This window comes from Lepidochelys kempii, chromosome 6 (assembly GCF_965140265.1).
Source record: "Lepidochelys kempii isolate rLepKem1 chromosome 6, rLepKem1.hap2, whole genome shotgun sequence".
Lineage (NCBI taxonomy): Eukaryota > Metazoa > Chordata > Testudines > Cheloniidae > Lepidochelys > Lepidochelys kempii.
This window is the reverse complement of record NC_133261.1, coordinates 76,735,019-76,748,759: the sequence shown is the minus strand read 5'-3', so window position 1 is coordinate 76,748,759 and position 13,741 is coordinate 76,735,019. Positions and strand designations below refer to the sequence as shown.

Here is a 13,741-nt window from a genome sequence, read left to right as displayed (position 1 = left end):
GAAAGCTCATATGTATGTGAGTCCCCCCCATGAGTTAGCAGGGTTGTGTCATGTCTCTGCGAGGCCAGAGACAATGGTGAGTGATCAGCACTCAACGATCCATTCAAAGTAAAAGACCTTGGGACAATGGGTTTACACTCTAAGTGGGAGAAGACGCTTCCTCCTTTTATCTGAAGGGGGGGGTGGGAGGGTGGTTGTGGTGAAAGTCACAGAAAGTTACCAGGAGAAGAAAAGAAGCAGGTGACCTCAGCAGAAGTCTGTAAAGGAACTCAGAATTGGAGGGATGGGAGGAAAACTGGGGAGAGAGAGCCATTTTGCATCAGGCTAAGATGAGGGAGGCAGCTGCAGGGGTAGGGTAGACAAGGGGTGTGGGAGGGGTGGAGGACTCCCAAGGGAAGGATGAGCTAGTGAGGGACACTGTTTAGGATGTTTTATTGTTGTGTATGATCTGTACTCTCTTGTGCTTTACATGGTTACTATAAAGAGCATAAAGATGTTAGACTGTACAAAGTGTTGAATGAGTGTTGACTGCTCCACAAGTGCTGCATGCCCTGAGACAGTTAAACTCACACCTTTTGGGTCGGTGGAGTTCTGGTAAAGGGGTCTGTTTAAGTATCAGGGAATCTAACGGATCAGTGTTGCATCCAGAGGGCTTAGGCAGCTGGACGGTGAGTTCTGACAATCAGGGGGATGCCAGACAAAAAATCTGTGCCCTGAGAGTATGCCGAGAGACCCCAAGGCTGGGGCAATGGCTGGACTCTGTTCAGACTCCAGGAGGAGCCTGAAACATCCTGGGGAATCCAGAATCCTGGATTCCCCTCACAGCCATCCTAGTGGGTGGCCAGGAAAGGGTGCTGGCCAGGATCTGGCCTAAATTAGTACATTAGTCCAGGGCACAACATGTTCCTTTGCTGTTAATACTTTAAATTTTGCAGTCCCAAGCATAATTAAAGGTAATGCAATGTCTGTGAAGTGACTTAGGGCTGGTCTACACTGAAAACTTACACCAGCCTACCTAAGTCTCTCAGAGGTGTGAGACATACACACCCCTGAGCAACATAGCTATGTCATCTTAACGTCTGGTGCAGACACTGCTAGGTCAATGGAAGGATTCTTCCATAGACCTACCTATCACATCCTGGGGAGATGAATTAAACACAGCAATGGGAGAACCCCTCCGTTGCTGGAGTGAGTGTTTACACTGAAAGAAAAGGAGTACTTGTGGCACCTTAGAGACTAACCAATTTGAGCATAAGCTCATGAAAGCTTATGCGCAAATAAATTGGTTAGTCTCTAAGGTGCCACAAGTACTCCTTTTCTTTTTGCGAATACAGACTAACACGGCTGTTACTCTGAAACCTGTTTACACTGAAGCACTCCAGTGGTGCAGCTGCAGTGCTGATGCTGTAGCTTAGGGCATGGCTACACTTGCAGATGTAGAGCGCTTTCAGTTAAATCAGCCTTCGTAGAGCACAGTAGGGAAAGCGCTGCAATCTAGCTACACTGACAGCTACAAGAGCACTGGTTTCAGAGTAACAGCCGTGTTAGTCTGTCTTCGCAAAAAGAAAAGGAGTACTTGTGGCACCTTAGAGACTAACCAATTTATTTGAGCATGAGCTTTCGTGAGCTATAGCTCACTTCATCGGATGCATACCGTGGAAACTGCAGAAGACATTATATACACACAGAGACCATGAAACAATACCTCCTTCCACCCCACTGTCCTGCTGGTAATAGTTTATCTAAAGTGATCATCAAGTTGGGCTATTTCCAGCACAAATCCAGGTTTTCTCACCCTCCGCCCCCCCCGCCCCCCCCAAACTCACTCTCCTGCTGGTAATAGCCCATCCAAAGTGACCACTCTCTTCACAATGTGTATGATAATCAAGATGGGCCATTGCCAGCACAAATCCAGGTTCTCTCACTCCCTCACCCCCCTCCAAAAACCACACACACAAACTCACTCTCCTATTATTTTTGTGAGTTTGAAGAATCACGCTAAAGACATTGCACTTCATAATATTTTAGTTATAAAAAAGTCTGTAGGAATGTTTCACTGGGCTGTGAGGTAGTGAAAATGAACTAAAGCTGTCAAGCATCAAAATAAAGACATCACCAAACAAATGTATACCATATGAGAAAATGTATGAATATAATACATCTTGTGGGAAACCACCACAATGGCAGTATCAGTTCCCACCAATTTTCACAGATCATGTGCAGAAAACTTTTGCATTTAAACTAACTTTAAGTTGTATTTATGCATTTAAAATGGATAATGGTCGGTTTTTCTGGCATCATCATAACTGATAATTGAGTCACAACTAGGCATGAGCTTGCAAATAATGCATGCACATTTTCCTTCATCTAAACTGAAGATCATTTGCAACCCTTTATGTTATTTATTATACTTTGACAAAACATTCATATTTCAATCTCAGCAGTTAATGAATTAACATTAGTTGATCAGTCATGGGAAAAAAATACAAACTACCTTAATTGCTTCTTTTAACAAGAGACTTAAGTTTTTATCACACAAAGTTTGAGAATAGCAAATTAATGAAAAAAATGTTTCTGAACTTTACAGTTCAGGAATCTACTATCCCCTCAATTTCTTTCAAATTTATTTTCATAGAAAACAAAAAAGTCCAAAATTAATGTTTTTAATGGAAACCAATCAACAGCTCCTCTTGTGGCATGGTACTCTGAGTATCACAGCAACAGGCAAGGCGGAACAGATAGATGGTTTAGCATAAGTAGTTAGCACATATTGCAAGGAACCATTCAAGGTAGACTGGCCCATTAACACCTCTGTAGTCAGAACAAAAAGAGGGGGTTCTTGGGTTACAAATTGTTGTAATAAACCATAAGTCCAGTGTTTCTGTTCAATCCATGATTTTTAGTGTCTAGCAGAGTTATGAATTTAATCGCTCAGGTTTCTCTTTTGAAAGTGTTGTGCAGATTTCCTTTGAGGATGAGGACTGATAGGTCAGATATAGAGTGATCACTTCGTGAAAAGCGTTCAGACATGGGTGATAGGGTGTTTTTGTCTTTGTTTGAACACACCTGGGAATCTCACACAGGAAAATGATCAATCTGTTCCACGTTGCATTTAGCATCATGTGATGTTCGGAATACCTTTCCCAGGCCTGAAGAAGAGCTCCGTGTGGCTTCAAACTTGTCTCTCTCAACAGCAGAAGTTGGTCCAATAAAAGATATTACCTCACCCACTTTGTCTCTATAATTAACATGTCAGCATTTCTTTCCATTTATGTTTTCATATTCTAAAATACTTTATTCAATAATATGGAGTCTTTTAATATGGAATGTGTAGGGTTACCAGACACTGTCTATCAATAAAGTAGTATCATCATGCCATATTTTTTACATGATGAATTAAGTATAGCTGTCACACACAACCCTGGTAGAGCTTGCCTTGGCTAGACATTCATCAGACTGTGGTTTGGATCTCACAGACTGGGACATGTGCTCTTAAAGCTTTCCTTGAGGTACCGTCTCTCCCGTTGGTATCTTTGGGACATTTCCTGGGCACTAGCTGACTGTTACCTCCTCATGGAAATGGAGCTCTGTGTTAGTGCTGCGCTCGGCCCCCAAGGCCAGTGATGATCTATAAGTCTCCCCAGTGGTTTAAGCATACCCTTTCCCACACTTCAACCTCGTCTTCAGGGATACATGACCGTGAGGTAGACCCATATACAGATTTGGTGAGTGTTCCCAAAAACCAAACACTCTTTAGTTAGCATAATGAATATGCAGTTCTAAACAAGGCGAACAACACACCTACATGCCATTCCCTGCCTCACTATCCCAAGCTTTCTTTGAGCACCGGCCAGAGTCCTATAAGGAGCCCAGGATCTTCCCTCCTGCACATAGCTTCTACTTCAGATCATGGAATCTGTCTCTCTCCTATGCACTGAAACCAGTTTCTGTCTTTCTCAGCTCAAATTGCAGTTAAGAAGGATCCCCCTATTATGAAAGCAGGCTCCTCTCTTCCCCTATCATACCACAGCTTGCTGTTTGTGAGTCCCTGTCCCAATCTCTCAGCCTTTCTTTGTTCTGTCTCTGAGGAAATTCCACTGCTCTAGAACCTCCCACAGAAAAGTTGGACAAAACTGGTTTTCCCTAGACTTCAACTATTCCACATCCTAAGGTGCTCCCATTTGAAGGGGAACTATTTAGATTAATGGCTCACCATTGTCAGCCCTGTATCACCAGCTCTTAGAATTTCAGTCCAATACGGAGGCAAAAAGACAGTAGAAAAGGCAAGAAGCCCCACATTCAAATAGGGTCTGACACAGACACACACGGAGTCCCAGTATCAAACAGAATTCATAAAGTGTGTCTGGATTCCCCAAATCACAGTATTGAAAGATCATCGTAAGAGAGTGACCATTGCTACTACTGAGTCCAAATTTGCTTTAAAGGAGTCCTGATCTACATTCTCCGGGGTAACCTAGTATTGGTGCTGCTGTAGCTCTCTAGACTCCTGTACAAATTTTTATGTGGTTCACTTCCTAGAAATAAACCGATTATTTATCAGGGAGAAAATAGGGATATGGACCCTCATCTTCCTCCCCACCACATTTTGACTATTTCTATTTTGAGAAATACAAAATAACTATGGGTCCTTCCATGCACTTCTAGTGGGAGTTTGCCTTCACAATCATTGCTACTGATGATTACCACAAGAGTCACTTGATTCACAGTATAGTTTTAGTCTGTATCCCTGGCTCCTCCACTACTACTGTCTTCATGGTTGCAGAGGTGAGAATTTAACACTACCCCTTTGGTCTCCAGAATATGTTTCCCCTTCCCCATACCAAAGCCCCCCATTCTTGCCCCCATGCCACATGGGCTGTGTGTTCCTCATTCACCTCTAGCTAAGTAGCCTCCCAACACACACTTGGGGGCAATAATAAGAAAATGGCTGATCCTTTTCAAATGAAAATGCTACTTCCAGCCTCCAGCTCAAACTTACCCAGCTGCTTTGCCAAGGTTGGCAGCCTAGGAATCAAAGGGACACTAAACATCTAAAGAGACTCTTTGAAGACAGAGAAAGGGGTGAGTCACGAGAGAGCTAGTACTGGGGAAACAGACTGACATGGAACACAGATACACGTTTGTCAAGGTTCCTTCCCCACTCTGAACTCTAGGGTACAGATGTGGTGACCTGCATGAAAACCCCCTAAGCTTATTTTTACCAGCTTAGGTTAAAACTTCCCCAAGGTACGAACTATTTTACCTTTTGCCCTTGGACTTTATCGCTGCCATCACCAAGTGTCTAACAAATATATAACAGGGAAAGCGCTCGCTTGGAAACGTCCTTCTCCCCAAAATCCTCCCCAAACCCTACACCCCCTTTCCTGGGGAAGACTTGATAAAAATCCTCACCAATTTGCATAGGTGAACACAGACCTAAACCCTTGGATCTTAAGAACAATGAAAAAGCAATCAGGTTCTTAAAGGAAGAATTTTAATTGAAGAAAAAAAGTAAAAGAATCACCTCTGTAAAATCAGGATGGTAAATACCTTACAGGGTAATCAGATTCAAAACATAGAGAATCCCTCTAGGCAAAACCTTAAGTTACAAAAAGACATAAAAACAGGAATATACATTCCATTCAGCACAACTTATTTTATCAGCCATTTAAACAAAACAGAATCTAACACGTATCTAGCTAGATTACTTACTAAGGTCTAAGACTCCATTCCTTTTCTGTTCCCGGCAAAAGCATCACACAGACAGAGATACCCTTTGTTTCTCCCCCACTCCAGCTTTGAAAGTATCTTGTCTCCTCATTGGTAATTTTGGTCAGGTGCCAGCGAGGTTATCCTAGCTTCTTAACCATTTACAGGTGAAAGGGTTTTGCCTCTGGCCAGGAGGGATTTTAAAGGTGTTTACCCTTCCCTTTATATTTATGACAACGTCCCTCAAAAGCATCTGAAACAGTAAGGACCTTTCCAGGTTCATGGGGAAGATAAGTCTTAGGAAGGAAAGCCACATGTATAGACTGTTTTAAAGTAAATTTTCTCTGAAATTATTTGGTTCTAAATCAACAGTAAGTGGTTTTAAGAAGGCTGTCTCATCAGTGGATACCACTGTCCATAGCTCCCAGAGGGAACAGAACTGCAAGTACTGAACATACATCAGGCCTGCTGAGATAACGACTAGGGTAGCCAGATGCCCAGTTTTCGACTGGAAAGTCCAGTCAGATCTATTGACTGGACACCCAAAATCCGGTTACTGCGGGCGGGGGAGGTGCTGAATCATCACCTGTGCCAGCCCCTACTTAGCCAGGGCCACCTCCTACCTGCACTGGGCATCTGCAGCTCCCAGCCCCAGCTTCCCAGGCAAGTGCCTCCCGACCCAGGCAGAGGTTGGGGACTGAGAGGAGAAGCGCAGCGAGCAATGGGGGCAGGAGGAAAGAGAAGTGAACAGAGCGGGGCCTCAGGAGGAAGAGGCTGGGGCAGGAGTGGGGCCTCGGAGGAAGAGTCAGGGCTGGGGTGAAACCTGTAGGAAGGAGCTGGTAAAGAGAGGTTCCAGCCCTCCTGTTGGAGAGTCCAGTTTTTAAATATTACAAAGTTGGCAACCCTAGTAATGATGGTTAGTACAGGGGGACGGCAGCCCAAGGCCTGGTCTGAGAGTGGGAGAATCATGTGGGATTCCACCGCAACAAAGGTGATGGCTTGAGGACCGAGACCTGGAAGGGATGCATTCAAAGAGACCAGGAGAGGTCAGCAGGGCCAGGTCTTAAGGAAAATGGCACCCTGGGCAAACTTGTATTTTGGCACTCCTGGCCCCCATGGGCACGGCACTCCCCCAATGCCCCTGGTCCCCACAGGTGTCCCCCATTGCCCTGGTCCCTGTGGGCTTCAGTAGCTCCTCACTCCCCCTTCGCCCCAACCCCTACGCTCCCTGCACCCCCAATCCCTGTGCTCTCCACCTCCTGTGCTCCTAATGCCTGCCCCTCCTGTGTCCCCAATGCCTGCATTGTGCCCCCTTCACCCTTAAACCTTGCATCCCCCTCCTGCATCCATGTGTGGAAAACGATCTGGATGCATGGAGTGGCTGGCATTGCTGCTCACTCCCCCCCTTGAACACTGCTCCTCCGGCCCCCTGGGGAGTGTGGGGTTGGGAGCGAGGTGCAACATCAGGGCTCCCTGCTTCCAAGTCACTTTCCCCACCTGGGCTGTGTAAGGGGCAGGCAGGAGAGCAGCAGCTCCTGATGCTTGCCTCACAGCACAGCACAGGTGGGGAAAGTGACCTGGATGCTGGGAGGCCGGCGTTGCTCCTCACTCCCCCTTATAGTCTCCCCTAGGGAGATGCAGAGTAATGGGGGAATGAGCAGTATCTGTGCACAACTGCTGCCCGCACAAAAAAGTTCCTTTGCCAGGAAGAAGCAGGGAGAAATCTGGGTGCCCCCCCGACGCATCACCTCTGCAACTTTGCAGCGCTTCCCAGCCAGCCAGGAGCACTTTCTGACACTACACTGGCAACACACACCTCTGCACTGCTGCCCCCCTGACCATGGCACCCTGGGTGGATGCCTGAGTGGCCCGCCCTTAAGGCCGGCCGTACAGGTGGTGCTGTTAGCCTGGTAACTGTGACAATCTTCTTCTTTTCCAATATTCATGGTTAATAATTGTGAGGCTTTTCCTTATCTTTAAGCATAGCGTCACCTAAAGGATGTCAAGAACGCAATGTGACTAAAATATTGGGAATCACATCCCTGTGTTGTGATTGCCTAGGGAGGTTTGGGAATCTCCATCATTGGAGACTTTTAAGAGCAGGTTAGACAAACACCTGTAAGGGATGCAGGAGACTGGACTAGATGACCTTTCGAGATCCCTTACAGTCCTACAATTCTATGAGTTGGCATTAAAACACACAATTAAGATTTGGCCTACCATTTTTGTGTTTCTCTAGACTACAAATTTTTAGTAATTTGGGAGATAAAATTCCTTGGAACTCAACACTCAACAGGAGTTCAGCTGGATGGCCAGATTTTGTTATGAAATTAGGCTAATTGGACTTGTTTTTATATTGTTATACTGAACATTTTTATATGACAGGATAATCTGATTGATTAATCTACAGCTATTGAGTACATGCTTTTTAAAAACAGAAATCAATAAATTCTAAGTCTTCAGCATTAAAAACCAAGCCTGATACATTTCAAGGAATTTTGAAGAAAATTCAAAAACCAAACAATATGAATGAAATCCTGGTCCCATTGGAGTCAATGGCAAATTTCTCATTGACTTTTCAGTGGGGCAAGATTTCACACTATAGACACAAGAAAAATGATGAAAACTGAAAAAATTATACCAGCACAAGAAGAGTCAGTGTGTGTGGGGTAACAGAGGGAAAAAATACAACATTTAGCACTGGAGGAGACCCAGCAAGTAGAATCTATTAGTAAAGCTTCTGCAAACATGTTGCCTTTCATGTCACCAGGCTCAGACTTTTTCTACCTGCTGTCTTCAATTCCATTTGCCTTAATGCTGACAATGGAAACGCTGCATGTGTTTGTAACTCATGACTTACACACTGAAAAACGTACTGTGGTACCATGGTGCAGGTATTGCACCTAATTCGCTGTGCAGTGCTAGAAAAGTGCTAGATAGTTTGACCAGAAGATAATTCAAAGTGTTTAAAACTGGCACCAGCTTCTTATTCAACAAATCTGCTCCTGTGCTATACATTCAATCACATCTGCTTGCTTTTGGGACAAAAATATACTTTTGCTACTTTGTACTTCAGTTAGCACTGCAAAGCCAACATTGTTTTGGAAGAGTGGACTCGATTCTGATGAGTTCATATACCATCCACAGGATAGTTAATTAAATTCAGATCATAGAACTTTTTCTATTTATGTTGAACTGTGATCTTTCTAGCTCTAACAGTCAGAAACCAGACCGGGTTTTCAGAGGTGGCATTTAGGAAAACAAACATTCTTTTACTCATAAAGGTAGTAAAATATGGAATCACAGACACATAACCCCACAAATGCAATTTCTATGGGCACTTTTTGGAGAATAATTGCACTTTACAAGAAATCCATGCTACTACTTAAATAAAAAAGCAATGAGTTAAGTCTTGGAGTTTTAATATACTAAATGAGTTTACAAATTACAGTGCTGATGAGTCAAAGGGCTGAATTTGCCCTGTGCCCTGCAGGAGTGATACAATCAGCAAGATTACAAAAGAAACATTTGAAAAAATGCTAAATCCCTTTAAAAGTGATTTGTGACTGCACATATGGATTTTAAGTAAACTAACTTTAATTGAGCTGCCAGTCAGCTGAAAACTTACTTTTAGAGAGAAAAACAAAAATATGTTTAATATCAGAACATAAACCACATACTGGATTACTTAAATCTGCAACTTGCACAAGATTTAAAGAACAAAAAGTCACTTTATAACACATCAGCATCATTAAAAAGATGTACCTTTAAGTTTTCAACTTCTTCCTTGTTTTCCCTCTTTAATTGCAAAATTGCAGCATGGTACTCTGTAAAAAAATAAAGAAGCGATTCAGATTAGTGACATAAAAGTCAAAAAAAGCCTCTGTCTATGAAACATGACACTCTAGACACAGTGCCATTTCATACTGTGCTTCCGTGCCAAAAACATAGGTAGAGGCTTCTGAAGAGTAGGCCTGCTACAAAGATTGCAAAGAAAATGTTTCCAGGATCAGGAGATACACATGGCCATACTGACAATGGTAAAAAGAAAAGGAGTACTTGTGGCACCTTAGAGACTAACCAATTTATTGGAGCATAAGCTTTCGTGAGCTAACCAATTTATTTGAACATAAGCTTTTGTGCGCTACAGCTCACTGAAAGCTCATGCTCAAATAAATTGGTTAGTTTCTAAGGTGCCACAAGTACTCCTTTTCTTTTTGCGAATACAGACTAACACGGCTGCTACTCTGAAACTGACAATGGTGTTAATGATGACAGAGGATAATACAAATAGCTCTCACACAGGGAGAGGAGTAAAGTGTATGGGTGGAGTGGGAATGAATTTCAAATTGAGGTAACGGGAAGAAACTTGGGATTTGGTTTTTGAAGTAAAAAGCGGAGTTGATAGCATGCTTCTACCACACACAAAAAGTTTTGAAGGAATATCTACATTTAGTATTCAAATCTTGCACTGAACTGTATTCAATTTTAAAGCCGATAACATCTACATATCGACTAATTGGACAGGGTACAGAAAAAAGCCACGTGATTTGAGGCCTGGAAAAATGCCTTACAGCGAGGGACTTAAAAGCCTTAAAGATTATCAAAAAGAAGATTGAGAGGTGACTTGCTTATGTTGTATAAGTGCCTTGATGGAGAAGAAATACTAGGCACCAAAGTGCTTTTTAATACATCAGAGAAAGGCAGCACAACAAGAACCAATGGCTGGAAGTTAAAGCCAGACAATTTCAAATTAAAAATCAGGCAAAAAAAAAAAATTAACAGTGTGAGTAATTAACATTGGAACAGCCTACCCAGGGAAGAGAGAGATTTTCCATCTCTTAATGTCTTTAATGCCTCCTAGTGAAACAGTGTTTCCTGATATCCAAACTAGACCTCCCACACTGCAACTTAAGACCATTGCTTCGTGTTCTGTCATCTGCCACCACTGAGAACCTAGCTCCATCCTCTTTGGAACCCCCCTTCAGGTGTTGAAGGCTGCTATCAAAGCTACCTTCACTCTTCTGTAGACTAAATAATCCCAGTTCCCTCAGCCTCTCCTCGTAAATCATGTGCCCCAGCCCTCTAATCATTTTCGTTGCCCTCTGCTGGACTCTCTCCAATTTGTCCACATCCCTTCTGTAGTGGGGGGACCAAAACTGGATGCAATACTCCAGGTGTGACCTCACCAGTGCTGAATAGAGGGGAATAATCACTTCCCTCGATCGGCTGGCAATGCTCCTACTAATACAGCCCAATATGCCGTTGGCCTTCTTGGCAACAAGGGCACACTGCTGACTCATATCCAGCTTCTCGTCCACTGTAATCCCCAGGTCTTTTTCTGCAGAACTGCTGCTTAGCCAGTCGGTCCCTAGTCTGTAGCAGTACGTGGGATTCTTCCTTCCTACGTGCAGGACTCTGCACTTGTCCTTGTTGAACCTCATCAGATTTCTTTTGGCCCAATCTTCCAATTTGTCTAGGTCACTCTGGACCCTATCCCTACCCTCCAGCATATCTACCCCCCCACCCCCGCAGCTTAGTGTCATCTGCGAACTTGCTGAGGGTGCAATTAATATTTTGTAAGACTGTTTTTAATATTTTGTTAGACTAAGATTTTATTATATCTTTTAAAAAATTGTAACTGCAAATCACAGACCACACATGAAAAGATTTCATACAATAATATGGATTTGATTGTTATTTGCGTATGGTGCAATCGGTAAAAATAAATTTGTATATCCTTAAACTCATCATGATTCCAACAAATAGGACTCTAATTAATACAATTCACAGTTCTGAGTAATGAAATGAAAAGAAAGCCATATGGGTCTGCATAAAATTAAGCTTGAATTTCAGGGGAAGATGGGCTTGTCAACACATAACTGCTTAGTCATGAAAATATACTTGCATTTTAGCTTTGAAAACATAATTAAAGAACTGAAACAGTCTTCTGTCTACTGACATGAAAGCATTCTAGGATAATATTAGCTACATTGATTACATGCTTGGTAGAGCTCTTTCTTTTAATAAGCAAACCAGACTACAAAAGCTGACTATTTGTTGTGTTTAGTAAGTGGAGTAACTGTTAGTGCTTACATTCATAAATCACAGTTGGCGCTTGCTCACATTCTCTAAAGAAAGCTTGTTGCAAGTGAGACCGAGGGCCCAGAGGTAGTCAGTCCCTCATATGGCACTAAGGAAGCAGCAGCACATTTGGCAACTAAAGCTACTCTCCTCCTCTCTCCCTACAGTTAAACATATTCAGCCAATGGAACATGGCTCTGCTCCTGCTCTCTGATACAATTCCTGTTGACTCAGTAGGGGAGAATCAGAGACCACAACTGCAATGAGTGATGAGCATAGACCAGACTGAACATGTTTAAGAGAAGCATTTCCCTTTGAGGTACTTCATTTGCCCTGGAAAGAGATTTAAATTAGCAGATAGCTATAGAATATGTACTGTATCTTTCTCTTGGGAATAGCTGTGATCAAACTACAGAAGTCATTCAACAAAATTCAACATTTTTTGTTGGACAACAAAGAAAACTAAGGCCAAAATTTAACTGACAAGTTTCGCTATCTTAGGGGTTTATATGGTGCCTAGTACAGAGAACTAGAGCAACAACAACCAACAAAAAAACAAATTCTCTCTTTCTTTGGGGCAGAGGAGTCTGACTGTGTGTGCCTTTCTTTTAATTGTTTCTTTAGGGAGAGGGAAAGGATACTTGGTTTTCTACCAGCTGGAGACAGAAACAGTTGAAGTCTGTGAGCCAGGAAGCATCTTATGTGTAGATCTTGTTTAAATTGTTTTAACTATTTTTGCCAGCTAGAAGGAGCTAAACCATAGCATCTGGACTGATATAAAAGATCAAAGGGAGAAATGACTACATTTATTTGCTTGGTAAAATGAGAAAAATATGAGACAAAATAACAAGGACAGGCAAAAACAACTTATAATGTCATCTCCTCAATATCTCTCTTCCCTTAAACCCATCATAAACATGAAATTCACCAGATTTAATGTCTAAGTACATAACTCACGCAGTAAACAATGTAAACCACACGAAAAATAAGGAATACAAAACCAAATAGGAATCCTAACCAGTTTGTACATAATATACAAATCCTCAGCTCCTTAGTTGCTGCCTGTTTCCAGATTGGCAAACTCCTCTCCAGCTACCAAACAAGAATTCTCCAAACACTTTCTGACGCAGAAGTAAATTAACATTTCTGTAGGGGTAGCGTATAGATTAATATTCTAAGGTTCCAGTATCTCAGGGATCTTGAACATGCCAAAATAAAGTAAAAAAAAAAAAAAGTCCAGTCTGAGAAAATGGCTTGGGTTGGTTTTTAAACCATATATTTTATTTAAGAGGCAGAATATTATTTACCATTTGGGAGTAGCAGTCTTGTTAATTTCTTGCCTCTTACATCAACTCTTTGGATTGGCAAACTCCAGAATAATTTCAATAGCTTGGAATGCTAGAACTTTTAGTTATAAGATTTTTTTTTTGTTACCTTATTCCAAAAAATTTTGAAGCTTGGGGCAATAGCAGATGATCTAGTGGCCCCTTCTGCTCTTAAACTCTACGACTCTAAGAAATAGTGTACCCAATCTTCTGCTTAAACATATCACCTCTGGTAGAAGCAAGTGTCCAAGTCTTTGAATTGCTTATATACAGTGTGTTGTAAATCAATATACTGTAATGTATATCTAATATACTTTCTAGCATGCTATAAACAGATATACTGTAGCACATCAACTTACTGACCAATGTAATGTTTATTCCAAACTAGAAAGGAAGTATCTAAAATACAAATATTCCTGATGGGTAATAATGGAGAGTGCTGTTTAAAGTAGATGCTTAATTCTGTAATAAGAATAGATATAAAATGAAATATTCTTCATCGGTTAATTTAAATATTGTAAAAATAATCTATTTAATAGGAGTTGACACCTAGCAAAGTGTGTTTTACCTCCTCCTTAAGCAAACATTAATATCTGTAGGTCTAAGATGGTACAGTGAAAACA

The 13,741-nt window shown here is 42.0% G+C and overlaps 1 protein-coding gene across 2 annotated transcripts in view; it reads right to left on the bottom strand.

Moving 5' to 3' along the window:
* Positions 1-13,741, bottom strand: part of LOC140913108 (formin-like) — a 246,746-nt gene that overhangs the window by 206,462 nt on the left and 26,543 nt on the right. For both annotated transcript variants that reach the window (XM_073348842.1, XM_073348843.1), the window contains one exon: positions 9,475-9,536. In XM_073348842.1, the coding sequence (XP_073204943.1) occupies positions 9,475-9,536 (62 nt within the window). The remainder of the gene's footprint in view (positions 1-9,474; positions 9,537-13,741) is intronic.